This window comes from Oncorhynchus mykiss, chromosome 11 (genome assembly GCF_057628025.1).
Source record: "Oncorhynchus mykiss isolate SJ-2025 chromosome 11, ASM5762802v1, whole genome shotgun sequence".
NCBI classification, from domain to species: domain Eukaryota; kingdom Metazoa; phylum Chordata; class Actinopteri; order Salmoniformes; family Salmonidae; genus Oncorhynchus; species Oncorhynchus mykiss.
Genome location: NC_143032.1, coordinates 86,390,130 through 86,416,970, shown reverse-complemented (window position 1 = coordinate 86,416,970; position 26,841 = coordinate 86,390,130). Strand labels below are relative to the sequence as shown.

Below are 26,841 nucleotides of genomic sequence, written 5' to 3'. Positions count from 1 at the left end.
CAGTCTGGTGTAACATGTCTGATTATAATAACAGTCTAGTGTAACCTGTCTGATTATAATAACAGTCTGGTGTAACGTGTCTGATTATAATAACAGTCTGGTGTAACGTGTCTGATTATAATAACAGTCTGGTGTAACATGTCTGATTATAATAACAGTCTGGTGTAACGTGTCTGATTATAATAACAGTCTGGTGTAACGTGTCTGATTGATTATAATAACAGTCTGGTGTAACATGTCTGATTATAATAACAGTCTGGTGTAACATGTCTGATTATAATAACAGTCTGGTGTAACGTCTGATTATAATAACAGTCTGGTGTAACGTGTCTGATTATAATAACAGTCTGGTGTAACATAATAACAGTGCATTGCCAGGTGTGTGATTGGTTGTCATTTAATAACAGTGCATCTCCAGGTGTGTGATTGGTTGTCATTTAATAACAGTGCATCTCCAGGGGTGTGATTGGTTGTCATTTAATAACAGTGCATCTCCAGGGGTGTGATTGGTTGTCATTTAATAACAGTGCATCTCCAGGTGTGTGATTGGTTGTCATTTAATAACAGTGCATCTCCAGGGGTGTGATTGGTTGTCATTTAATAACAGTGCATCTCCAGGGGTGTGATTGGTTGTCATTTAATAACAGTGCATCTCCAGGTGTGTGATTGGTTGTCATTTAATAACAGTGCATCTCCAGGGGTGTGATTAGTTGTCATTTAATAACAGTGCATCGCCAGGTGTGTGATTGGTTGTCATTTAATAACAGTGCATCTCCAGGTGTGTGATTGGTTGTCATTTAATAACAGTGCATCTCCAGGTGTGTGATTGGTTGTCATTTAATAACAGTGCATCTCCAGGTGTGTGATTGGTTGTCATTTAATAACAGTGCATCTCCAGGGGTGTGATTGGTTGTCATTTAATAACAGTGCATCTCCAAGGGTGTGATTGGTTGTCATTTAATAACAGTGCATCTCCAGGGGTGTGATTGGTTGTCATTTAATAACAGTGCATCGCCAGGGGTGTGGCTCTTTGCGTGTCTTCAGTGTGTATCTCCACAGGCGAGGGCAGCCGTCTTTAAAGGCCCTGATGACATCACACGACACCACACAGTAACAGTGGACCTCTCTGAGGAGGCTGCAGGCTGCGGCCAGGGAGCGCAGGGCGGAGTCCAGCTCTGGAGACGAGGTGGTCTGCAGTATGATTGTCTCCAGGGCGTGGCTGTAGCTCTGGGTGACCAGGTGTGTCTGCTGGACCAGGTCAGTAAATGTGAGGAGTTCCAGGTGCTGCAGAGGAACGCTGGGCTGCAATACGGAGCTGAAATGATCCATGGGAAGAGTGTGGTCCAATATCAGGCTTACCTGGAATATAATACACATATTACTACAACTTACTACAACATATTACAACATATTACACATTAATACACATAGTACTACAACATTACACATTCATACACATATTACTACAACATACTACAACATATTACACATATTACTACAACATATTACAACATATTACACATTAATACACATATCACTACAACATACTACACATTAATACACATTACTACAACATATTACAACATATTACACATTAATACACAGTACTACAACATTACACATTAATACACATATTACTACAACATATTACACATTAATACACATAGTACTACAACATATTACACATTAATACACATATTACTACAACATACTACAACATATTACACATTAATACACAGTACTACAACATATTACACATTAATACACATTACTACAACATATTACAACATATTACACATTAATACACATTACTACAACATATTACAACATATTACACATTAATACACAGTAATACAACATACTACAACATATTACACATTAATACACAGTACTACAACATATTACACATTAATACACATTACTACAACATATTACAACATATTACACATTAATACACATAGTACTACAACATATTACACATTAATACACATAGTACTACAACATTACACATTAATACACAGTACTACAACATACTACAACATATTACACATTAATACACATAGTACTACAACATATTACAACATATTACACATTAATACACATAGTACTACAACATTACACATTAATACACATATTACTACAACATACTACAACATATTACACATTAATACACATAGTACTCAACATATTACAACATATTACACATTAATACACATAGTACTACAACATTACACATTAATACACATTACTACAACATATTACAACATATTACACATTAATACACATAGTACTACAACATACACATTAATACACATATTACTACAACATATTACTACAACATATGACACATTAATACACATATTACTACAACATAGTACTACAACATATTACACAGTACTACAACACAGTACTAGAGCATATTACACATTAACATAACATTAATACATACACATTATTACAACATATTAGACATGAATACAACATATTAGACATGAATACAACATATTAGACATTAATACAACATTATTAGACATTAATACAACATTATTAGACATTAATACAACATAGTACAAACATTAATAGAACATAACATACAGGGCTTTCAAAAGTATTCAGACCCCTTGAATTTTTCCACATTTTGTTACGTTACAGCCTTATTCTAAAATGATTCAATTGTTTTTTTCCCCCTCATCAACCTATACACAACACCCCATATTGACAAAGCAAAAACAGGTTTTAGATATTTTTGCAAATGTATTAAAAAAAATGTAAAAATGGAAATATCACATTTACATAAGTATTCAGACCCTTTACTCAGTACTTTGTTGAAGCACCGATTACAACCTTGAGTCTTCTTGGGTATGACGCTACAAGCTTGGCACACCTGTATTTTGGGAGTTTCTCCCATTCTTCTCTGCAGATCCTCTCAAGGTCTGTCAGGTTGGATGGAGAGCGTCGCTGCACAGCTATTTTCAGGTCCCAGTCCGGGCTCTGATTGGGCCACTCAAGGACATTCAGAGACTTGTCCCGAAGCCACTCCTGCGTTGTCTTGGCTGTGTGCTTAAAGTTGTTGTCCTGTTGGAAAGTGAACCTTTGCCCCAGTCTGAGGTCCTGAGCACTCTGGAGCAGGTCTTTCATCATGGATCTCTGTACTTTTCTCCATTCATCTTTCCCTCGATCCTGATTAGTCTCTCAGTCCCTGCTGCTGAAAAACATTACCCACAGCATGATGCTGCCACCACCATGCTTCACCGTAGGGATGGTGCTAGGTTTCCTCCAGATGTTACACTTGGCATTCAGGCCAAAGAGTTCAATCTTGGTTTCATCAAACCAGAGAATCTTGTTTCTCATGGTCTGAGAGTCTTTAGAGTCTTTTGGCAAACTCCAAGCGGGCTGTCATGCCTTTTACTGAGGAGTGGCTTCCGTCTGGCCACTCTACCATAAAGGCCTGATTGGTGGAGTGCTGCAGAGATGGTTGTCCTTCTGGAAGGTTCTCCCATACCCACAGTGTCACGACTTCTGCCAAAGTTGGTCCCTCTCCTTGTTCGCCGGTCAACGTCACCGACTTTCTAGTCACCACCGATCCATGTTTCATCTTATTCATACACACCTGGTTTCCATTCTATGAGTTAATGTTCCTTATTTAACCCTCGGGCTTCCCTCTGTTTTGTGCGTTATTGTTCGTTCTTTTGTGCTCTGGAAGATTGTGTTTTTTCCTTGTTGGAACATTACTGACTCCACATTTTTCCCAACAACCTCACACATAGGAGCTCCATCAGAGCGACCATCAGGTTCTTGTTCACCTCCCTGACCAAGGCCCTCCTCCCGATTGCTCAGTTTGGCCGGTCGGCCAGCTCTAGGAAGAGTCTTGGTGGTTCCAAACTTCTTCCATTTAAGAACGATGGGGGCCACTGTGTTCTTGGGTACCTTCAATGCTGCAGAAATGTGTTGGTACCCTTCCCCAGATCTGTGCCTCGACACAATCCTGTCTCTGAGCTCTACAGACAATTCCTTCGACCTCATGGCTTGGTTTTTGCTCTGACATGCACTATCAACTGTGTATTTGGTATTTTATTAGAATCCCCATTAGCTGTTGCAAAAGCAGCAGCTACTCTTCCTGGGGTCCACACAGAACATGAAACATGTTTACAGAACATAATACAGAACATCAATAGACAAGAACAGCTCAAGGACAGAACTAAATAAAACAATGTAAAGGCACAAGTAGCCTTTATAACAATACATAGACACAAACTATCTATGTCAGATTGGGGAGAGGCGATGTGCCGCGATGTGTATTATGTATTACATAATACACACATTAAATACACCATACTACACACATTAAATACACCATACTACACACATTAAATACACCACACTACACACATTAAATACACCATACTACACACATTAAATACACCATACTACACACATTAAATACACCACACTACACACATTAAATACACCATACTACACACATTAAATACACCACACTACACACATTAAATACACCACACTACACACATTAAATACACCATACTACACACATTAAATACACCACACTACACACATTAAATACACCACACTACACACATTAAATACACCATACTACACACATTAAATACACCACACTACACACATTAAATACACCACACTACACACATTAAATACACCACACTACACACATTAAATACACCACACTACACACATTAAATACACCACACTACACACATTAAATACACCACACTACACACATTAAATACACCATACTACACACATTAAATACACCACACTACACACATTAAATACACCACACTACACACATTAAATACACCACACACATTAAATACACCACACTACACACATTAAATACACCACACTACACACATTATATACACCATAATACACACATTATATACACCATACTACAGTTCCCTCTGTATGGATTTGGACAGTGAAGCTAAAATGTTAAATGCGGCTCCAGCATTATAGAGAGAAAATGTTTTCATTTGAGGCAATATCACAGAATGTCACCTTTTAATTTCATAAATATGTTTTACTGTTTAGAAACTAAAGCACTTTATGATCTAGTCCCCCCCATTTGAAGAAGTCATTAAGTATTTGAATAAAAATCCAGAAGAACCATTTAGATTCTGGATAGCACGTTTTTTATCCAAGTGTACAGTACATTACTCACCATTCACTTTCTATTGGGCAAAACATAATCCGAAATACAACCAAAACAAGCTGTAAATGCATCCAACGCGCGTGATAGGACTAAACTTTTGACTACTTTAATACACTATAAGAGAATTTTGTCCAAATACTTATGACACCTTCAAATGGGGGGACTAGATACGGTATATAAAGTACTTTCATTTCTAAATACCCTCAAATCAAAAGGTGACATTCATATGAATGTCTCTCAAATCCAAAATGCAATTTTCAGCTTCACTGTCCAAATCCATACAGAGTCTATAAAGAACCACTCCGTGGGTTTAGCACCAGACTCACCTGAAATATACTACACATTCTAATAGACTATAAAACACAACATAGCATTAACATTAGACTTCATACATGGTGGTAAAACCACGGACAGACAGCATTCCAAAGGACCATCTTCATGGATTACCCTGGTCCCAGATCTGTTCATCTCTCCACTATAACCATCAGGAGTTGTCATCTCAGAAACCCTAGAACCCACTCCAATGTGTATACCGCCCCAACAGATCCACAGCATTCCAAAGGACCATCTTCATGGATTACCCTGGTCCCAGATCTGTTCATCTCTCCACTATAACCATCAGGAGTTGTCATCTCAGAAACCCTAGAACCCACTCCAATGTGTATACCGCCCCAACAGATCCACAGCATTCCAAAGGACCATCTTCATGGATTACCCTGGTCCCAGATCTGTTCATCTCTCCACTATAACCATCAGGAGTTGTCATCTCAGAAACCCTAGACCCACTCCAATGTGTATACCGCCCCAACAGATCCACAGCATTCCAAAGGACCATCTTCATGGATTACCCTGGTCCCAGATCTGTTCATCTCTCCACTATAACCATCAGGAGTTGTCATCTCAGAAACCCTAGACCCACTCCAATGTGTATACCGCCCCAACAGATCCACAGCATTCCAAAGGACCATCTTCATGGATTACCCTGGTCCCAGATGTGTTCATCTCTCCACTATAACCATCAGGAGTTGTCATCTCAGAAACCCTAGACCCACTCCAATGTGTATACCGCCCCAACAGATCCACAGCATTCCAAAGGACCATCTTCATGGATTACCCTGGTCCCAGATCTGTTCATCTCTCCACTATAACCATCAGGAGTTGGCATCTCAGAAACCCTAGACCCACTCCAATGTGTATACCGCCCCAACAGATCCACAGCATTCCAAAGGACCATCTTCATGGATTACCCTGGTCCCAGATCTGTTCATCTCTCCACTATAACCATCAGGAGTTGTCATCTCAGAAACCCTAGACCCACACCAATGTGTATACCGCCCCAACAGATCCACAGCATTCCAAAGGACCATCTTCATGGATTACCCTGGTCCCAGATCTGTTCATCTCTCCACTATAACCATCAGGAGTTGTCATCTCAGAAACCCTAGACCCACTCCAATGTGTATACCGCCCCAAAAGATCCACAGATGATGTCATCTTTATTGCACTCCACACTGCCCTTTCCCACCTGGACAAAAGTAACACCTATGTGAGAATGCTATTCATTGACTACAGCTCAGCGTTCAACATCATAGTGCCCTCAAAGCTCATCAATAAGCTAAGGACCATGGGACTAAACACTCCCCTCTGCAACTGGATCCTGGACTTCCTGACGGGCCGCCTCCAGGTGGTAAGGGTAGGTAACAACACGTCCGCCATGCTGATTCTCAAAACGGGGGTCCCTCAGGGGTGCGTGCTCAGTCCCCTCCTGTACACGACCAGGCAAGACTCCAACACCATCATTAAGTTTGCCGATGACACAACAGTGGTAGGCATGATCACCGACAATGATGAGACAGACTATTTGCATTGCCCCCTCTCTTCTATACTGCTTCTACTCTCTATTATTATCTATGCATAGTCACTTTAATAACTATAGCCCCCACATAGCCTCCACATAGACTCTGTACCGGTAACACCCTGTATATAGCCTCCACATTGACTCTGTACCGGTACCCCCTGTAAATAGCCTCCACATTGACTCTGTACCGGTACCCCCTGTATATATCCTCCACATTGACTCTGTACCGGTACCCCCTGTATATAGCCTCCACATTGACTCTGTACCGGTACCCCCCTGTATATAGCCTCCACATTGACTTTGTACTGGTACCCCCCTGTATATAGCCTCCACATTGACTCTGTACCGTAATACCCTCTATATAGCCTCCACATTTACTCTGTACTGTAACACCCTGTATATATCCTCCACATTTACTCTGTACCGGTACCCCCTGTATATAGCCTCCACATTGACTCTGTACCAGAACCCCCTGTATATAGCCTCCACATTGACTCTGTACCAGAACCCCCTGTATATAGCCTCCACATTGACTCTGTACCGGTACCCCCTGTATATAGTCTCCACATTGACTCTGTACCGGTACCCCCTGTATATATCCTCCACATTGACTCTGTACCGGTACCCCCTGTATATAGCCTCCACATTGACTCTGTACCGGTACCCCCCTGTATATAGCCTCCACATTGACTTTGTACTGGTACCCCCCTGTATATAGCCTCCACATTGACTCTGTACCGTAATACCCTGTATATAGCCTCCACATTTACTCTGTACTGGTACCCCCTGTATATAGCCTCCACATTGACTCTGTACCGTAACACCCTGTATATAGCCTCCACATTTACTCTGTACCGGTACACCCTGTATATAGCCTCCACATTGACTCTGTACCGCAACACCCTGTATATAGCCTCCACATTGACTCTGTACCGTAACACCCTGTATATAGCCTCCACATTGACTCTGTACCGTAACACCCTGTATATAGCCTCCACATTGACTCTGTACCGTAACACCCTGTATATAGCCTCCACATTGACTCTCTACCGGTACCCCCTGTAAATAGCCTCCACATTGACTCTGTACTGGTACCCCCTGTATATAGCCTCCACATTGACTCTCTACCGGTACCCCCTGTATTTTGCCCCGCTATTGTTATTTACTGCTGCTCTTTAATGATTTGTTATTCTCTTATCTCTTACTTATTTTTAGTTATGGTATTTTCTTAAAACTGCATTGTTGGTTAAGGGCTTGTAATGAACCATTTCACTGTAAGGTCTAGCTGTAATACCTGTTGTATTCAGCAACATGTGACAAATAAAATTAGATTTGTCACTCCACATTAACCATAGGAGTGGACATTGTCACTCCACATTAACCATAGGAGTGGACATTGTCACTCCACCTTAACCATAGGAGTGGACAAGCCAGGCTACTATTGCCCTGCACGTTACATGTGTATTTATTTCCCAATAAATGATTGATTGAAATGATCGTTTGGAGTTTCCTCCTCAAGGCACCTTTAACTGACCTTTAACCCCGGGTGTCTGTGCTTCAGTCCAGCCCACACGCTGTCCTCCAGAGGGGGGATGTATTTGGCAAAGCGCTCGCAGTACAACTCCATGGCCAGGAGGGGGCAGCGTTGAGGCAACAGCAGCTCATCCACCACCTTCTGGGACAGGCTGGAGAAGAAGAATGAAGCTACAATTATTAACTTAGAATCAAGTTTGTCTCTTTTTCATTTCTGATGTGATCAACTGTTGACTTCAAGCATCCTTCATTAATTTACACACGAGGATAAGGCTGCATGCATCCCGAATGACCAAAAGTAGTGCACTATATAGGGAATAGGGCTCTGGTCTAAAGTAGTGCACTATATAGGGAATAGGGCTCTGGTCTAAAGTAGTGCACTAGATAGGGAATAGGGCTCTGGTCTAATGTAGTGCACTATATAGGGAATAGGGCTCTGGTCTAATGTAGTGCACAATATAGGGCTCTGGTCTAATGTAGTGCACTATATAGGGAATAGGGCTCTGGTCTAAAGTAGTGCACTATATAGGGAATAGGGCCCTGGTCTAAAGTAGTGCACTATATAGGGAATAGGGCTCTGGTCTAAAGTAGTGCACTATATAGGGAATAGGGCTCTGGTCTAAAGTAGTGCACTATATAGGGAATAGGGCACTGGTCTAAAGTAGTGCACTATATAGGGAATAGGGCTCTGGTCTAATGTAGTGCAGTATATAGGGAATAGGGTTCTGGTCTAAAGCAGTGCACTAGATAGGGAATAGGGAGCCATTGGGGACACAGACCAGGAGTTGGGCACTGTGGTTCTCTCCATACCTGGTATAGAACAGCCCTAGTGTGTTGAGAACTGTGGTTCTCTCCATACCTGGTATAGAACAGCCCTAGTGTGTTGAGGACTGTGGTTCTCTCCATACCTGGTATAGAACAGCCCTAGTGTGTTGAGGACTGTGGTTCTCTCCATACCTGGCATAGAACAGCCCTAGTGTGTTGAGGACTGTGGTTCTCTCCATACCTGGCATAGAACAGCCCTAGTGTGTTGAGGACTGTGGTTCTCTCCATACCTGGTATAGAACAGCCCTAGTGTGTTGAGGACTGTGGTTCTCTCCATACCTGGTATAGAACAGCCCTAGTGTGTTGAGTACTGTGGTTCTCTCCATACCTGGTATAGAACAGCCCTAGTGTGTTGAACACTGTGGTTCTCTCCATACCTGGTATAGAACAGCCCTAGTGTGTTGAGAAGTGGTTCTCTCCATACCTGGTATAGAACAGCCCTAGTGTGTTGAGGACTGTGGTTCTCTCCATACCTGGTATAGAACAGCCCTAGTGTGTTGAACACTGTGGTTCTCTCCATACCTGGTATAGAACAGCCCTAGTGTGTTGAGAAGTGGTTCTCTCCATACCTGGTATAGAACAGCCCTAGTGTGTTGAGGACTGTGGTTCTCTCCATACCTGGTATAGAACAGCCCTAGTGTGTTGAACACTGTGGTTCTCTCCATACCTGGTATAGAACAGCCCTAGTGTGTTGAACACTGTGGTTCTCTCCATACCTGGCATAGAACAGCCCTAGTGTGTTGAGGACTGTGGTTCTCTCCATACCTGGTATAGAACAGCCCTAGTGTGTTGAGCACTGTGGTTCTCTCCATACCTGGTATAGAACAGCCCTAGTGTGTTGAGAACCGTGGTTCTCATCATACCTGGTATAGAACAGCCCTAGTGTGTTGAGGACCGTGGTTCTCTCCATACCTGGTATAGAACAGCCCTAGTGTGTTGAACACTGTGGTTCTCTCCATACCTGGCATAGAACAGCCCTAGTGTGTTGAGGACTGTGGTTCTCTCCATACCTGGTATAGAACAGCCCTAGTGTGTTGAGCACTGTGGTTCTCTCCATACCTGGTATAGAACAGCCCTAGTGTGTTGAGAACCGTGGTTCTCATCATACCTGGTATAGAACAGCCCTAGTGTGTTGAGGACCGTGGTTCTCTCCATACCTGGTATAGAACAGCCCTAGTGTGTTGAGGACTGTGGTTCTCTCCATACCTGGTATAGAACAGCCCTAGTGTGTTGAACACTGTGGTTCTCTCCATACCTGGTATAGAACAGCCCGAGTGTGTTGAGGACTGTGGTTCTCTCCATACCTGGTATAGAACAGCCCTAGTGTGTTGAGGACTGTGGTTCTCGCCATACCTGGTATAGAACAGCCCTAGTGTGTTGAGGACTGTGGTTCTCTCCATACCTGGTATAGAACAGCCCTAGTGTGTTGAGGACCGTGGTTCTCTCCATACCTGGTATAGAACAGCCCTAGTGTGTTGAACACTGTGGTTCTCTCCATACCTGGTATAGAACAGCCCTAGTGTGTTGAACACTGTGGTTCTCTCCATACCTGGTATAGAACAGCCCTAGTGTGTTGAGGACCGTGGTTCTCTCCATACCTGGTATAGAACAGCCCTAGTGTGTTGAGGACTGTGGTTCTCTCCATACCTGGCATAGAACAGCCCTAGTGTGTTGAGGACTGTGGTTCTCTCCATACCTGGTATAGAACAGCCCTAGTGTGTTGAACACTGTGGTTCTCTCCATACCTGGTATAGAACAGCCCTAGTGTGTTGAGGACTGTGGTTCTCTCCATACCTGGTATAGAACAGCCCTAGTGTGTTGAACACTGTGGTTCTCTCCATACCTGGTATAGAACAGCCCTAGTGTGTTGAACACTGTGGTTCTCTCCATACCTGGTATAGAACAGCCCTAGTGTGTTGAGGACTGTGGTTCTCTCCATACCTGGTATAGAACAGCCCTAGTGTGTTGAGGACTGTGGTTCTCTCCATACCTGGTATAGAACAGCCCTAGTGTGTTGAGGACTGTGGTTCTCTCCATACCTGGTATAGAACAGCCCTAGTGTGTTGAGAAGTGGTTCTCTCCATACCTGGTATAGAACAGCCCTAGTGTGTTGAGGACTGTGGTTCTCTCCATACCTGGTATAGAACAGCCCTAGTGTGTTGAGGACTGTGGTTCTCTCCATACCTGGTATAGAACAGCCCTAGTGTGTTGAGTACTGTGGTTCTCTCCATACCTGGTATAGAACAGCCCTAGTGTGTTGAGGACTGTGGTTCTCTCCATACCTGGTATAGAACAGCCCTAGTGTGTTGAGGACTGTGGTTCTCTCCATACCTGGTATAGAACAGCCCTAGTGTGTTGAGGACTGTGGTTCTCTCCATACCTGGTATAGAACAGCCCGAGTGTGTTGAGGACTGTGGTTCTCTCCATACCTGGTATAGAACAGCCCTAGTGTGTTAAGGACTGTGGTTCTCTCCATACCTGGTATAGAACAGCCCTAGTGTGTTGAACACTGTGGTTCTCTCCATACCTGGTATAGAACAGCCCTAGTGTGTTGAGAAGTGGTTCTCTCCATACCTGGTATAGAACAGCCCTAGTGTGTTGAGAAGTGGACACAGTCCCAGTACCTCCACCACAGCCTCTGGCTCCACTTTACACACCAGTGTCTGATTGTTGACCAATAGACTCCTCAGGTTGGGGCTCTGCCGGGCCAAGACCCTCACCAGGGATTGGCTGAGGGTGAAGGGCACGCCCCTCAGGTCCAAGTGGGAGAGGAAGGCTCCTCCCACGTGTTCCGGAGCTGCAGTGAGAGCAGCCTCCAGCCCTTCCTCCAGGTCGCGACCTTCAGTCACAGTCACATTAGTGTTATTTAGCATAGTGGTTCTAAACTCAAGTCCTCAAGTACTCCCAAACAGTACTCGTTCTTGTTGTAAGCCCCAGACTTACTGTAGCCGATTTGAAATGGCTAGCTAGTTAACGGTGCGCTAGTAGAGTTCAATCAGTGACGCTCTGAGACCTTGAAGTGTTTGGTTTTCGTCTAGCGGTCTTAACCACTGCCTCGCTGCAGCATGGCGTCCAATATAGTTAGTCTGCATCTTATAAAATGTCTGTGTTCAGTTGCAGGTGCTTCTACCAACACCGGAGAACACTCAAAGATAATAAATCCATGTTTTGTATTGTGTGAGATATGCCTCTTGCATGTGTGTAGACATCTATTTCTGCATGTGTCAGCACCACATAGAAAATTACTATTTCCTGCAAAGATGCTGGGAAATGCAAGATGTGCGACAGCTAAGATGGCGACGAACCTCCTTGTGTTTTACACATTTTGGATTTACTTTCTTTCCGAGTTCTCTGTGGTGTTTCAGAACCACCTACAACTGGACACAGACATTTTATAAGATAACTCTTTTCCAGAATCGAGAATCAAGAGAGTACTGCCAGGTTAGTTGAAGAATCAATGACTGCATTTTGTCAAACCCGTCTGGGGTGGAAAGGTAGGTCCTACTCTGTCTGGGGTGGAAAGGTAGGCCTACTCTGTCTGGGGTGGAAAGGTAGGTCCTACTCTGTCTGGGGTGGAAAGGTAGGTCCTACTCTGTCTGAGGTGGAAAGGTAGGTCCTACTCTGTCTGGGGTGGAAAGGTAGGTCCTACTCTGTCTGGGGTGGAAAGGTAGGTCCTACTCTGTCTGGGGTGGAAAGGTAGGCCCTACTCTGTCTGGGGTGGAAAGGTAGGCCCTACTCTGTCTGGGGTGGAAGGGTAGGCCCTACTCTGTCTGGGGTGGAAAGGTAGGCCCTACTCTGTCTGGGGTGGAAAGGTAGGTATCCTCTGTCTGGGGTGGAAAGGTAGGTCTCCTCTGTCTGGGGTGGAAAGGTAGGCCCTACTCTGTCTGGGGTGGAAAGGTAGACCTACTCTGTCTGGGGTGGAAAGGTAGGTCCTACTCTGTCTGGGGTGGAAAGGTAGGTCCTACTCTGTCTGGGGTGGAAAGGTAGGCCCTACTCTGTCTGGGATGGAAAGGTAGGCCCTACTCTGTCTGGGATGGAAAGGTAGGCCCTACTCTGTCTGGGGTGGAAAGGTAGACCTACTCTGTCTGGGGTGGAAAGGTAGGTCCTACTCTGTCTGGGGTGGAAAGGTAGGTCCTACTCTGTCTGGGGTGGAAAGGTAGACCTACTCTGTCTGGGATGGAAAGGTAGACCTACTCTGTCTGGGGTGGAAAGGTAGGTCCTACTCTGTCTGGGGTGGAAAGGTAGGTCCTACTCTGTCTGGGGTGGAAAGGTAGACCTACTCTGTCTGGGATGGAAAGGTAGACCTACTCTGTCTGGGGTGGAAAGGTAGGTCCTACTCTGTCTGGGGTGGAAAGGTAGGTCCTACTCTGTCTGGGGTGGAATGGTAGGCCCTACTCTGTCTAGGGTGAAAAGGTAGGTCTACTCTGTCTGGGGTGGAAAGGTAGGTCCTACTCTGTCTGGGGTGGAAAGGTAGGCCCTACTCTGTCTAGGGTGAAAAGGTAGGTCTACTCTGTCTGGGGTGGAAAGGTAGGTCTACTCTGTCTGGGGTGGAAAGGTAGGTCTACTCTGTCTGGGGTGGAAAGGTAGGTCTACTCTGTCTGAGGTGGAAAGGTAGGCCTACTCTGTCTGGGGTGGAAAGGTAGGTCTACTCTGTCTGGGGTGGAAAGGTAGGCCCTACTCTGTCTAGGGTGAAAAGGTAGGTCTACTCTGTCTGGGGTGGAAAGGTAGACCTACTCTGTCTACGGTGGAAAGATAGACCTACTCTGTCTGGGGTGGAAAGGTAAACCTACTCTGTCTGGGGTGGAAAGGTAGGCCTACTCTGTCTGGGGTGGAAAGGTAGGTCCTACTCTGTCTGGGGTGGAAAGGTAGGTCCTACTCTGTCTGGGATGGAAAGGTAGGCCCTACTCTGTCTGGGATGGAAAGGTAGGTCTACTCTGTCTGGGGTGGAAAGGTAGACCTACTCTGTCTGGGGTGGAAAGGTAGACCTAACTTTTGAAAGTACCATGCTCAGATTCCTAATGATTGGCAAACAAGACACACTGATTTGTCATTGGAGAACTATGATAAGATGAACACATAGACCTCTCTCGGTCCATTCTTAGCCTAGACTTTTGGTCATTTGTTTTGTATTAAAAAAGATTCTGCTAATATGACCAAATTAAAATGTAGAATTGCATGAAATGTTTATAAAAAGGCTATTTATTTTTTATCATAGCTGCAAATAGATTCTATAAAGGAGATATTTCCACCCTCGTCTTCGGCGGTGAAACTTCCTACGTTGCCACGTCATGCTTATAGGACGAAGAACGGCTCTAAACTGCAGGGTAGCCTAGTGGTTAGAGCGTTGGACTAGTAACCGGAAGGTTGCAAGTTCAAACCCCCGAGCTGACAAGGTACAAATCTGTCGTTCTGTCGTGCCCCCTGAGTTAACCCACTAGACCGTCATTGTAAATAAGAATTTGTTCTTAACTGACTTGCCTAGTTAAATAAAGGTATAAAAAAATTATATATATTTAAAATCTCTCAGGCTCTGGTCTGTCCAGGAAGTTAAAGGTTAAACGGTAGACATGTTTTCTGCTATCCACTTTGTGTTTTAATTATTATTTTGGGGTTTAGGGTTTAGCTTCAGGGAGGGTTTAGGGTTTAGCTTCAGGGAGGGTTTAGGGTTTAGCTTCAGGGAGGGTTTAGGGTTTAGCTTCAGGGAGGGTTTAGGGTTTAGCTTCAGGGAGGGTTTAGGGTTTAGCTTCAGGGAGGGTTTAGGGTTTAGCTTCAGGGAGGGTTCAGGGTTTAGCTTCAGGGAGGGTTTAGGGTTTAGCTTCAGGGAGGGTTTAGGGTTTAGCTTCAGGGAGGATTTAGGGTTTAGCTTCAGGGAGGGTTTAGGGTTTAGCTTCAGGGAGGGTTTAGGGTTTAGCTTCAGGGAGGGTTTAGGGTTTAGCTTCAGGGAGGGTTTAGGGTTTAGCTTCAGGGAGGGTTTAGGGTTTAGCTTCAGGGAGGATTTAGGGTTTAGCTTCAGGGAGGGTTTAGGGTTTAGCTTCAGGGAGGGTTTAGGGTTTAGCTTCAGGGAGGGTTTAGGGTTTAGCTTCAGGGAGGGTTTAGGGTTTAGCTTCAGGGAGGGTTTAGGTGAAATATATTTTTCTGAAGGCAGGGCCAATCTATTTCCATTTCAGAGAGGTCCGGTTTTCTCCATGTAACCCGTTCTCTCTATAACGTTCACTCACTAAACGCTTCTAATTGGTCATCTCTTGTGCTTATCTTTTTTTCTAAAAAAAAAGGTTAGGTGATGGAGAAATGCAAAACAACAACAAAAACAGAGAATCTGAAGATAGTTAAGTTAAAAATTAATGAAGACAAGGCCTCAAAGGGATTAACAAACTAAAGTGTAATTAAGTTAATAAAAAAAAAATGCAATTATTGAAACAAGATGTCAACAGTGATTTTGAATAGGCACACAGCAGTAATGTGTGGGCATTGTGTGGGCATTGTGTAGGCATTGTGTGGGCATTGTGTAGGCATTGTGTGGGCATTGTGTGGGCATTGTGTAGGCATTGTGTAGGCATTGTGTGGGCATTGTGTGGGCATTGTGTAGGCATTGTGTGGGCATTGTGTAGGCATTGTGTGGGCATTGTGTGGGCATTGTGTAGGCATTAAGTAGTAGATACCCAAACGCTCAGTAGTTACACAGTAGTGGAGAATTATGTGGTGTTCACCAGTAGTGAAACATCCCAACGTATTCCTCATTACTACTGAAATGACAACAGGTTTATTACACATCTCAATAGCAAAGCAGGAGGTTTGTGAAGTAATGATGATTCAGTAGTATTGTTCCATGAGGGTACCCTGGTGCCCAGGATGGGCCAAGGAAAGGGATGGAAGCAATACTGTTACATCTGATTCAACTAATCATCAAGGCCTTTGATGAGTTGAATCAGGCGAGTTAGTTTGGGGCGACAACAACAACAATGTGTGCTATCGGGAGGCACCTGAGGACCGGAGATGAATCAGGTGAGTTAGTTTGGGGCGACAACAACAACAACGTGTGCTATCGGGAGGCACCTGAGGACCGGAGATGAATCAGGTGAGTTAGTTTGGGGCGACAACAACAACAACGTGTGCTATCGGGAGGCACCTGAGGACCGGAGTTGAATCAGGTGAGTTAGTTTGGGGCGACAACAACAACAACGTGTGCTATCGGGAGGCACCTGAGGACCGGAGTTGAAACAAGGCGAGTTAGTTTGGGGCGACAACAACAACAACGTGTGCTATCGGGAGGCACCTGAGGACCGGAGATGAATCAGGTGAGTTAGTTTGGGGCGACAACAACAACAACGTGTGCTATCGGGAGGCACCTGAGGACCGGAGTTGAAACAAGGCGAGTTAGTTTGGGGAGACAACAACAACAACGTGTGCTATCGGGAGGCACCTGAGGACCGGAGTTGAATCAGGCGAGTTAGTTTGGGGCGACAACAACAACAACGTGTGCAATCGGGAGGCACCTGAGGACCGGAGTTGAAACAAGGCGAGTTAGTTTGGGGAGACAACAACAACAACGTGTGCTATCGGGAGGCACCTGAGGACCGGAGTTGAAACAAGGCGAGTTAGTTTGGGGCGACAACAACAACAACGTGTGTTATCGAGAAGCACCTGAGGACCGGAGTTGAATCAGGCGAGTTAGTTTGGGGCGACAACAACAATAACGTGTGCTATCGGGAGGCACCTGAGGACCGGAGTTGACAAACACTGATTTCAGAAGACGCTCTTTATCTAGAGCGACTGAGGCTGCGTTTAAGACAGGCAGCCCAGTTCTTTTGGTCTTTTGACCAATCACATCAGATTTATTTTTCATTCGATTTTTTTCAGAGCTGATCTGATTGGTGGTTGTTTACCTGAGTAGAAGAGAGGGACTCCTCCAGAACAGGACAGGGACAAGGTTCGCAGGGGACCGCTGGTGGCCAGGCGGAGGACAGACAGGGCAGCGCTGCGATTGGCTGGATCGCTCAGCGAACTGACGGTGATCTTCAGGTGACGGACCAATGGCAGGAGAGAGGAGAAATGCTGCAGAGCAGGGTCCTCCTGTTCCCCGGTCTCACACCTGCAGACGGAGAGAGTAGCAGGATCTATTGAAGTGCGATATCAGATTCAGACTGCAGAGAGCAGAGGGCAGTCTGGTCTATTAGCTGGTTTAATACAGCAGTATTAGTTTGATGAAGCAACGTAGTATTTTAGTCCAAGTTTCTATTTTATTCATCTGGAATATTAAGAGTTATTATGGGATGATAAATTATAGCGATTGATCCATTCCCAATCGACATGATAGAAATTTCGTGTGTGTCAAAATAACTCTAAAATAATACTAAATAACTGTATCAGCTGTTGTCAAACTCCAGACAGCTTCTGCAGTCGCCGGACCAGCAGTCGCCAAGTCGCGTTCCTCAGCCCAGGCGTTGCTGACATCATGGAACATCGTACAACGCCTGGACAGGCATTTTTCCTGGTCAGCTGACCACATCACCTGTTATAGCAATCAGTCAATAGGTGAAAAGTGGTTGACGCATGCTAGTGATGCGTGGGTCAGCTGTTTATTCACCCACAACCGCCCACAACTGCTAATAACCCATCTGCAACCGCCCGACTAGATGGAATATAGTGGAAATCTGAGGCACCAGACCCAAACCCGCTATTACAGAAGATGCACTGTACAATCAGGGATGTCAGAACCATGTTTTTAGACAGGCCTTTTAGACAGGCCTTATTAGACAGGCCTTTTAGACAGGCCTTTTTAGACAGGCCTTTTAGACAGGCTTATTAGACAGGCCTATTAGACAGGCTTATTAGACAGGCCTTTTAGACAGGCCTTTTAGACAGGCTTATTAGACAGGCCTATTAGACAGGCTTATTAGACAGGCCTATTAGACAGGCCTATTAGACAGGCCTTTTAGACAGGCTTATTAGACAGGCCTATTAGACAGGCTTATTAGACAGGCCTATTAGACAGGCCTTTTAGACAGGCCTATTAGACAGGCCTATTAGACAGGCCTTTTAGACAGGCCTATTAGACAGGCCTATTAGACAGGCTTATTAGACAGGCCTATTAGACAGGCCTATTAGACAGGCCTTTTAGGCCTTTTAGACAGGCCTATTAGACAGGCTTATTAGACAGGCTTATTAGACAGGCATATTAGACAGGCTTATTAGACAGGCCTTTTAGACAGGCCTTTTAGACAGGCCTTTTAAACAGGTCATTTAGACAGGCCTATTAGACAGGCCTATTAGACAGGCCTATTAGACAGGCCTATTAGACAGGCCTATTAGACAGGCCTTTTAGACAGGCCTTTTAGACAGGCCTTTTAGACAGGCCTTTATAGACAGGCCTATTAGACAGGCCTTTTAGACAGGCCTTTTAGACAGGCCTTTTAAACAGGTCATTTAGACAGGCCTATTAGACAGGCCTATTAGACAGGCCTATTAGACAGGCTTATTAGACAGGCCTATTAGACAGGCTTATTAGACAGGCCTATTAGACAGGCCTATTAGACAGGCCTATTAGACAGGCTATTAGACAGGCCTTTTAGGCCTTTTAGGCAGGCCTATTAGACAGGCTTATTAGACAGGCTTATTAGACAGGCCTTTTAGACAGGCCTTTTAGACAGGCCTTTTAAACAGGTCATTTAGACAGGCCTATTAGACAGGCTTATTAGACAGGCCTATTAGACAGGCCTATTAGACAGGCTTATTAGACAGGCCTTTTAGACAGGCCTTTTTAGACAGGCCTTTTAAACAGGTCATTTTGACAGGTCTTTTAGACAGGCCTATTAGACAGGTCTTTTAGACAGGTATTTTAGACAGGCCTTTGTTTCTGCTGATAATGTCCCACATATTGGCTACTTGTTAGTCAACTTGTCTATAATTAGATCCAGTGCATTCGGAAAGTATTCAGAGCCATTGACTTTTTCCACATTTTGTTACAGCCTTATTCTACAATGAATTAAATAAATAAAACAACTCAGTAATCTACACACAATACCCCATGATGACATCACAATACCCCATAATGACATCACAATACCCCATGACGACATCACAATACCCCATAATGACATCACAATACCCCATAATGACATCACAATACCCCATGACGACATCACAATACCCCATAATGACATCACAATACCCCATAATGACATCACAATACCCCATAATGACATCACAATACCCCATAATGACATCACAATACCCCATAATGACATCACAATACCCCATGACGACATCACAATACCCCATAATGACATCACAATACCCCATAATGACATCACAATACCCCATAATGACATCACAATACCCCATAATGATATCACAATACCCCATAATGACATCACAATACCCCATAATGACATCACAATACCCCATAATGACATCACAATACCCCATAATGACATCACAATACCCCATGACGACATCACAATACCCCATAATGACATCACAATACCCCATAATGACATCACAATACCCCATAATGACATCACAATACCCCATAATGATATCACAATACCCCATAATGACATCACAATACCCCATAATGACATCACAATACCCCATAATGACATCACAATACCCCATAATGACATCACAATACCCCATAATGACATCACAATACCCCATAATGACATCACAATACCCCATAATGACATCACAATACCCCATAATGACATCACAATACCCCATAATGACATCACAATACCCCATAATGACAAAGCAAAAACTGTTTTTATTTTTTTATTTGTGTAAATGTATCAAATTTTAAACAGAAATACCTTATTTACATAAGACTTGAAATTGAGCTCAGGTGCATCCTGTTTCCATTGATCATCCTTGAGATGTTTCTACAACTTGATTGTACTTGATACAACTTATGTGTCTCTGTGTTGTCTGATTAACACCTTTTGTCCAGTTTCTCTCCATTTCTAAACGATGCCAGTAGGTATATGCTCCATAAACCAGACTTTCTACATGATTTTTATGACATGATATTGTTAAGTGCAAATCGAAACCCTGTATTCTGGCTAATTAAAAATATTTAGAAAGGTAAATAATTTGGTGTATGGAGGGTTGTAATTCTACCTAGTTTATTTACTGAGAACGATTGAAGAAAACAGAGACAAAATCAGGTCAATGGAAGTGAAAGGTGGAGGATTGCAGAGAAGTTGGGGTTGATGGTGGGTAAAGACAGGTTTGCAAGAAAAGCCACAATTAACTTTACCCAAAGTAGACGTTCATTATGCAATTTGCAAAATTTTACTAGGGCTCCAATTGCAGGGTTCCCACACTCGCCTTCCCACAATCCCCTGGGCATTGATCCTGTTTGAAAATGAATGGGCGTAGAACTCTGGTGAAGTGGAGGAAACCCTGTGTGAACGAGGCAGCTCAGGGATTCGATACAGAAACCTTTTGGTTACTAGTCCAACACTCTAACCACTAGGCTACCTGCTGGTTACTAGTCCAACACTCTAACCACTAGGCTACCTGTCTCTAACCACTAGGCTACCTGTCTCTAACCACTAGGCTACCTGCTGGTTACTAGTCCAACACTCTAACCACTAGGCTACCTGTCTCTAAAAACTAGGCTACATGTCTCTAACCACTAGGCTATCTGCTGGTTACTAGTCCAACGCTCTAACCACTAGGCTACCTGTCTCTAACCACTAGGCTACCTGCTGGTTACTAGTCCAACACTCTAACCACTAGGCTACCTGCTGGTTACTAGTCCAACACTCTAACCACTAGGCTACCTGTCTCTAACCACTAGGCTACCTGTCTCTAACCACTAGGCTACCTGCTGGTTACTAGTCCAACGCTCTAACCACTAGGCTACCTGTCTCTAAAAACTAGGCTACATGTCTCTAACCACTAGGCTACCTGCTGGTTACTAGTCCAACGCTCTAACCACTAGGCTACCTGTCTCTAACCACTAGGCTACCTGTCTCTAACCACTAGGCTACCTGCTGGTTACTAGTCCAACGCTCTAACCACTAGGCTACCTGTCTCTAACCACTAGGCTACCTGTCTCTAACCACTAGGCTACCTGCTGGTTACTAGTCCAACACTCTAACCACTAGGCTACCTGCTGGTTACTAGCCCAACCCTCTAACCACTAGGCTACCTGCTGGTTACTAGTCCAACACTCCAACCACTAGACTACCTGCTGGTTACTAGTCCAACACTCTAACCACTAGACTACCTGCTGGTTACTATTCCAACACTCTAACCACTAGGCCACCTGTCTCTAACCACTAGGCCACCTGTCTCTAACCACTAGGCCACCTGCCTCTAACCACTAGGCCACCTGCCTCTAACCACTAGGCCACCTGCCTCTAACCACTAGGCCACCTGCCTCTAACCACTAGGCCACCTGCCTCTAACCACTAGGCCACCTGCCTCTAACCACTAGGCCACCTGCCTCTAACCACTAGGCCACCTGCCTCTAACCACTAGGCCACCTGCCTCTAACCACTAGGCCACCTGCCTCTAACCACTAGGCCACCTGCCTCTAACCACTAGGCCACCTGCCTCTAACCACTAGGCCACCTGCCTCTAACCACTAGGCCACCTGCCTCTAACCACTAGGCCACCTGCCTCTAACCACTAGGCCACCTGCCTCTAACCACTAGGCCACCTGCCTCTAACCACTAGGCCACCTGCCTCTAACCACTAGGCCACCTGCCTCTAACCACTAGGCCACCTGCCTCTAACCACTAGGCCACCTGCCTCTAACCACTAGGCCACCTGCCTCTAACCACTAGGCCACCTGCCTCTAACCACTAGGCCACCTGCCTCTAACCACTAGGCCACCTGCCTCTAACCACTAGGCCACCTGCCTCTAACCACTAGGCTACCTGCCTCTAACCACTAGGCCACCTGCCTCTAACCACTAGGCCACCTGCCTCTAACCACTAGGCCACCTGCCTCTAACCACTAGGCCACCTGCCTCTAACCACTAGGCCACCTGCCTCTAACCACTAGGCTACCTGCCTCTAACCACTAGGCTACCTGCCTCTAACCACTAGGCTACCTGCCTCTAACCACTAGGCCACCTGCCTCTAACCACTAGGCCACCTGCCTCTAACCACTAGGCTACCTGCCTCTAACCACTAGGCTACCTGCCTCTAACCACTAGGCCACCTGCCTCTAACCACTAGGCCACCTGCCTCTAACCACTAGGCCACCTGCCTCTAACCACTAGGCCACCTGCCTCTAACCACTAGGCTACCTGCCTCTAACCACTAGGCTACCTGCCTCTAACCACTAGGCCACCTGCCTCTAACCACTAGGCTACCTGCCTCTAACCACTAGGCTACCTGCCTCTAACCACTAGGCCACCTGCCTCTAACCACTAGGCCACCTGCCTCTAACCACTAGGCTACCTGCCTCTAACCACTAGACTACCTGCCTCTAACCACTAGGCCACCTGCCTCTAACCACTAGGCCACCTGCCTCTAACCACTAGGCTACCTGCCTCTAACCACTAGGCCACCTGCCTCTAACCACTAGGCTACCTGCCTCTAACCACTAGGCCACCTGCCTCTAACCACTAGGCTACCTGCCTCTAACCACTAGGCCACCTGCCTCTAACCACTAGGCTACCTGCCTCTAACCACTAGGCTACCTGCCTCTAACCACTAGGCTACCTGCCTCTAACCACTAGGCCACCTGCCTCTAACCACTAGGCCACCTGCCTCTAACCACTAGGCTACCTGCCTCTAACCACTAGGCCACCTGCCTCTAACCACTAGGCCACCTGCCTCTAACCACTAGGCCACCTGCCTCTAACCACTAGGCCACCTGCCTCTAACCACTAGGCCACCTGCCTCTAACCACTAGGCTACCTGCCTCTAACCACTAGGCCACCTGCCTCTAACCACTAGGCCACCTGCCTCTAACCACTAGGCCACCTGCCTCTAACCACTAGGCCACCTGCCTCTAACCACTAGGCTACCTGCCTCTAACCACTAGGCCACCTGCCTCTAACCACTAGGCTACCTGCCTCTAACCACTAGGCCACCTGCCTCTAACCACTAGGCCACCTGCCTCTAACCACTAGGCCACCTGCCTCTAACCACTAGGCCACCTGCCTCTAACCACTAGGCCACCTGCCTCTAACCACTAGGCCACCTGCCTCTAACCACTAGGCCACCTGCCTCTAACCACTAGGCCACCTGCCTCTAACCACTAGGCTACCTGCCTCTAACCACTAGGCTACCTGCCTCTAACCACTAGGCCACCTGCCTCTAACCACTAGGCCACCTGCCTCTAACCACTAGGCCACCTGCCTCTAACCACTAGGCCACCTGCCTCTAACCACTAGGCCACCTGCCTCTAACCACTAGGCCACCTGCCTCTAACCACTAGGCTACCTGCCTCTAACCACTAGGCTACCTGCCTCCCCTAAAGTATTATCATCAATCATGAAAATGATATATAATATATATATGTTTTACTTTGAATGTCACCACAAATGCTGATTTAGGAAAAGGAATTGCAAACATAATATTGATTTATCGTTAATTGCATTTCCAATTGAGCTAAATGATTCCATATGTTACCACCACTAGACTACTGTTCTGATCCTCTATATAATTAGACTACTGTTCTGGTCCTCTATATAACAGACTACTGTTCTGGTCCTCTATATAATTAGACTACTGTTCTGGTCCTCTCTATAATTAGACTACTGTTCTGGTCCTCTATATAATTAGACTACTGTTCTGGTCCTCTATATAACAGACTACTGTTCTGGTCCTCTATATAACAGACTACTGTTCTGGTCCTCTATATAATTAGACTACTGTTCTGGTCCTCTATATAATTAGACTACTGTTCTGGTCCTCTATATAATTAGACTACTGTTCTGGTCCTCTATATAATTAGACTACTGTTCTGGTCCTCTATATAACAGACTACTGTTCTGGTCCTCTATATAACAGACTACTGTTCTGGTCCTCTATATAATTAGACTACTGTTCTGGTCCTCTATATAATTAGACTACTGTTCTGGTCCTCTATATAATTAGACTACTGTTCTGGTCCTCTATATAATTAGACTACTGTTCTGGTCCTCTATATAATTAGACTACTGTTCTGGTCCTCTATATAGTTAGACTACTGTTCTGGTCCTCTATATAATTAGACTACTGTTCTGGTCCTCTATATAATTAGACTACTGTTCTGGTCCTCTATATAATTAGACTACTGTTCTGGTCCTCTATATAATTAGACTACTGTTCTGGTCCTCTATATAATTAGACTACTGTTCTGGTTCTCTATATAACAGACTACTGTTCTGGTCCTCTATATAATTAGACTACTGTTCTGGTCCTCTATATAATTAGACTACTGTTCTGGTCCTCTATATAATTAGACTACTGTTCTGGTCCTCTATATAATTAGACTACTGTTCTGGTCCTCTATATAATTAGACTACTGTTCTGGTCCTCTATATAATTAGACTACTGTTCTGGTCCTCTATATAACAGACTACTGTTCTGGTCCTCTATATAACAGACTACTGTTCTGGTCCTCTATATAATTAGACTACTGTTCTGGTCCTCTATATAATTAGACTACTGTTCTGGTCCTCTATATAATTAGACTACTGTTCTGGTCCTCTATATAATTAGACTACTGTTCTGGTCCTCTATATAATTAGACTACTGTTCTGGTCCTCTATATAATTAGACTACTGTTCTGGTCCTCTATATAATTAGACTACTGTTCTGGTCCTCTATATAATTAGACTACTGTTCCCGGGCCTCTATATAATCAGACTACTGTTCTGGTCCTCTATATAATTAGACTACTGTTCTGGTCCTCTATATAATTAGACTACTGTTCTGGTCCTCTATATAATTAGACTACTGTTCTGGTCCTCTATATAATTAGACTACTGTTCCCGGGCCTCTATATAATCAGACTACTGTTCTGGTCCTCTATATAATTAGACTACTGTTCTGGTCCTCTATATAGTTAGACTACTGTTCTGGTCCTCTATATAATTAGACTACTGTTCTGGTCCTCTCTTCTATTTATTTTCAACTCTCCATTTCGCAGCATTTCTCTTATTGAATTAAACTACTAGTTTTTGCCTCAGTGAATCAACGTGAACTTATTCTGCCCAAGTTACCAAAACCATTTATAATTGTCGTGTATTTTGGCGTGTTTACAGGCCCTGCGTGCAACGTGATCACTAACAAGTACAACCGGTACAACTCTGAATCTCACCTTATTTCAGTGTACCGCCACACTCGCGGGTGGCTCATGGACTGCGACCACCTCGTACATACTGCCGACGCGCTTTCCCGTTCCTTTACCGACAGGTAGGAGAATATGTGGGCGAGGACCTCCTCGGGAAACTCCATTCCGCTGTCGACTCACCATAAATAGTACAGTAGGCTATTAACACAACAACAAGTTACATTGATATGTATTCGTTCTGTATAAGAACTGATCAGTCCCATGTGTGTGTTCGGTAAGCAGGAAACGAGAGAACTTTTTAAAGTCCGAACCAGCTGAACTTGTCCAATACGAATTCGTTCTCCGTCGCAAAAAAACGTTTCAACAATTCCCTTCGCTCTGGTCGTCACTAGATACCACAACAGCCACATAGGCAGAAACACCATTTCTTTCTAAAGAAAATATACTCTTCAAATCTGGTTTTGTACCTAACCACACCGCAAAACGTAAATGAAGACAAAAAAGCACATTTTTGTTTTCATTCATTGTTATGATTTGGCCAATTTAGACTTTGTGGCTGTGCTATCTAGTGGAAACTCTGCCGGAAAACGTTACTTCCGGGTTGAGCTTCATAAGTTTCCAGATAGCAAAAAATATCCCCGTTTGCAGTGGTGTAAAGTACTTTAGTGAAAATAACCCCCAAAAAACTACTTAAGTAGTATCTGTACTTTACTATTTATATTTTGAAAACTCTTACTTCACTACATTCCTAAAGAAAATGTACTTTTTACTCCATACATTTTCCCTGGCACCCAAGTACTTTTCCCTGGCACCCAAGTACTTGTTACATTTTGAATGCTTAGCAGGACAGGAAAATTGTCAAATTCTCACACTTATAACTTCCCTGGTCATCCCTACTGTCTCTGATCTGGAGGACTCACTAAACACAAGAGAACATCTCTGGTCATCCCTACTGCCTCTGATCTGGAGGACTCACTAAACAGAGAACATCCCTGGTCATCCCTACTGCCTCTGATCTGGAGGACTCACTAAACAGAACATCCCTGGTCATCCCTACTGCCTCTGATCTGGAGGACTCACTAAACAGAGAACATCCCTGGTCATCCCTACTGCCTCTGATCTGGAGGACTCACTAAACAGAGAACATCCCTGGTCATCCCTACTGCCTCTGATCTGGAGGACTCACTAAACA

General features: G+C 44.6%; 1 protein-coding gene across 6 annotated transcripts; it reads right to left on the bottom strand.

Moving 5' to 3' along the window:
- Nucleotides 1-381: 381 nt before the first annotated feature.
- On the bottom strand, nt 382-26,458 carry fbxl8 (F-box and leucine rich repeat protein 8). 6 transcript variants are annotated; one of them, XR_016484747.1, is made up of 5 exons: nt 25,677-26,458; nt 17,291-17,496; nt 12,065-12,246; nt 8,584-8,734; nt 382-1,359 (listed from the first exon to the last, which is right to left on the bottom strand). XR_016484747.1 is itself a non-coding variant. In XM_036936579.2 (5 exons), the coding sequence occupies exons 1-5, from the start codon at nt 25,811-25,813 to the stop codon at nt 994-996; spliced, it is 1,125 nt and encodes a 374-aa protein (XP_036792474.2). In that variant the 5' UTR covers nt 25,814-26,458; the 3' UTR covers nt 382-993. The 6 variants fall into 6 exon arrangements, 2 of the variants coding, with proteins under 2 accessions (XP_036792474.2, XP_090047415.1); XR_016484745.1 differs by having other exon boundaries at nt 12,032-12,246; nt 25,677-26,215; XM_036936579.2 differs by having other exon boundaries at nt 11,982-12,246.
- Between the last annotated feature and the right edge of the window lie 383 nt (nt 26,459-26,841).

Bases quoted from the DNA above. Each gene is read 5' to 3' on its own strand.
- fbxl8 (XM_036936579.2), bottom strand. From the start codon at position 25,813: ATGGAGTTTCCCGAGGAGGTCCTCGCCCACATATTCTCCTACCTGTCG. The intron at 17,497-25,676 runs GTGAGATTCAGA...CTCCGTCTGCAG, and splicing joins TGGCGGTACACTGAAATAAG to GTGTGAGACCGGGGAACAGG. The intron at 8,735-11,981 runs GTATGGAGAGAA...CTTCTTCTCCAG, and splicing joins CTAGGGCTGTTCTATACCAG to CCTGTCCCAGAAGGTGGTGG.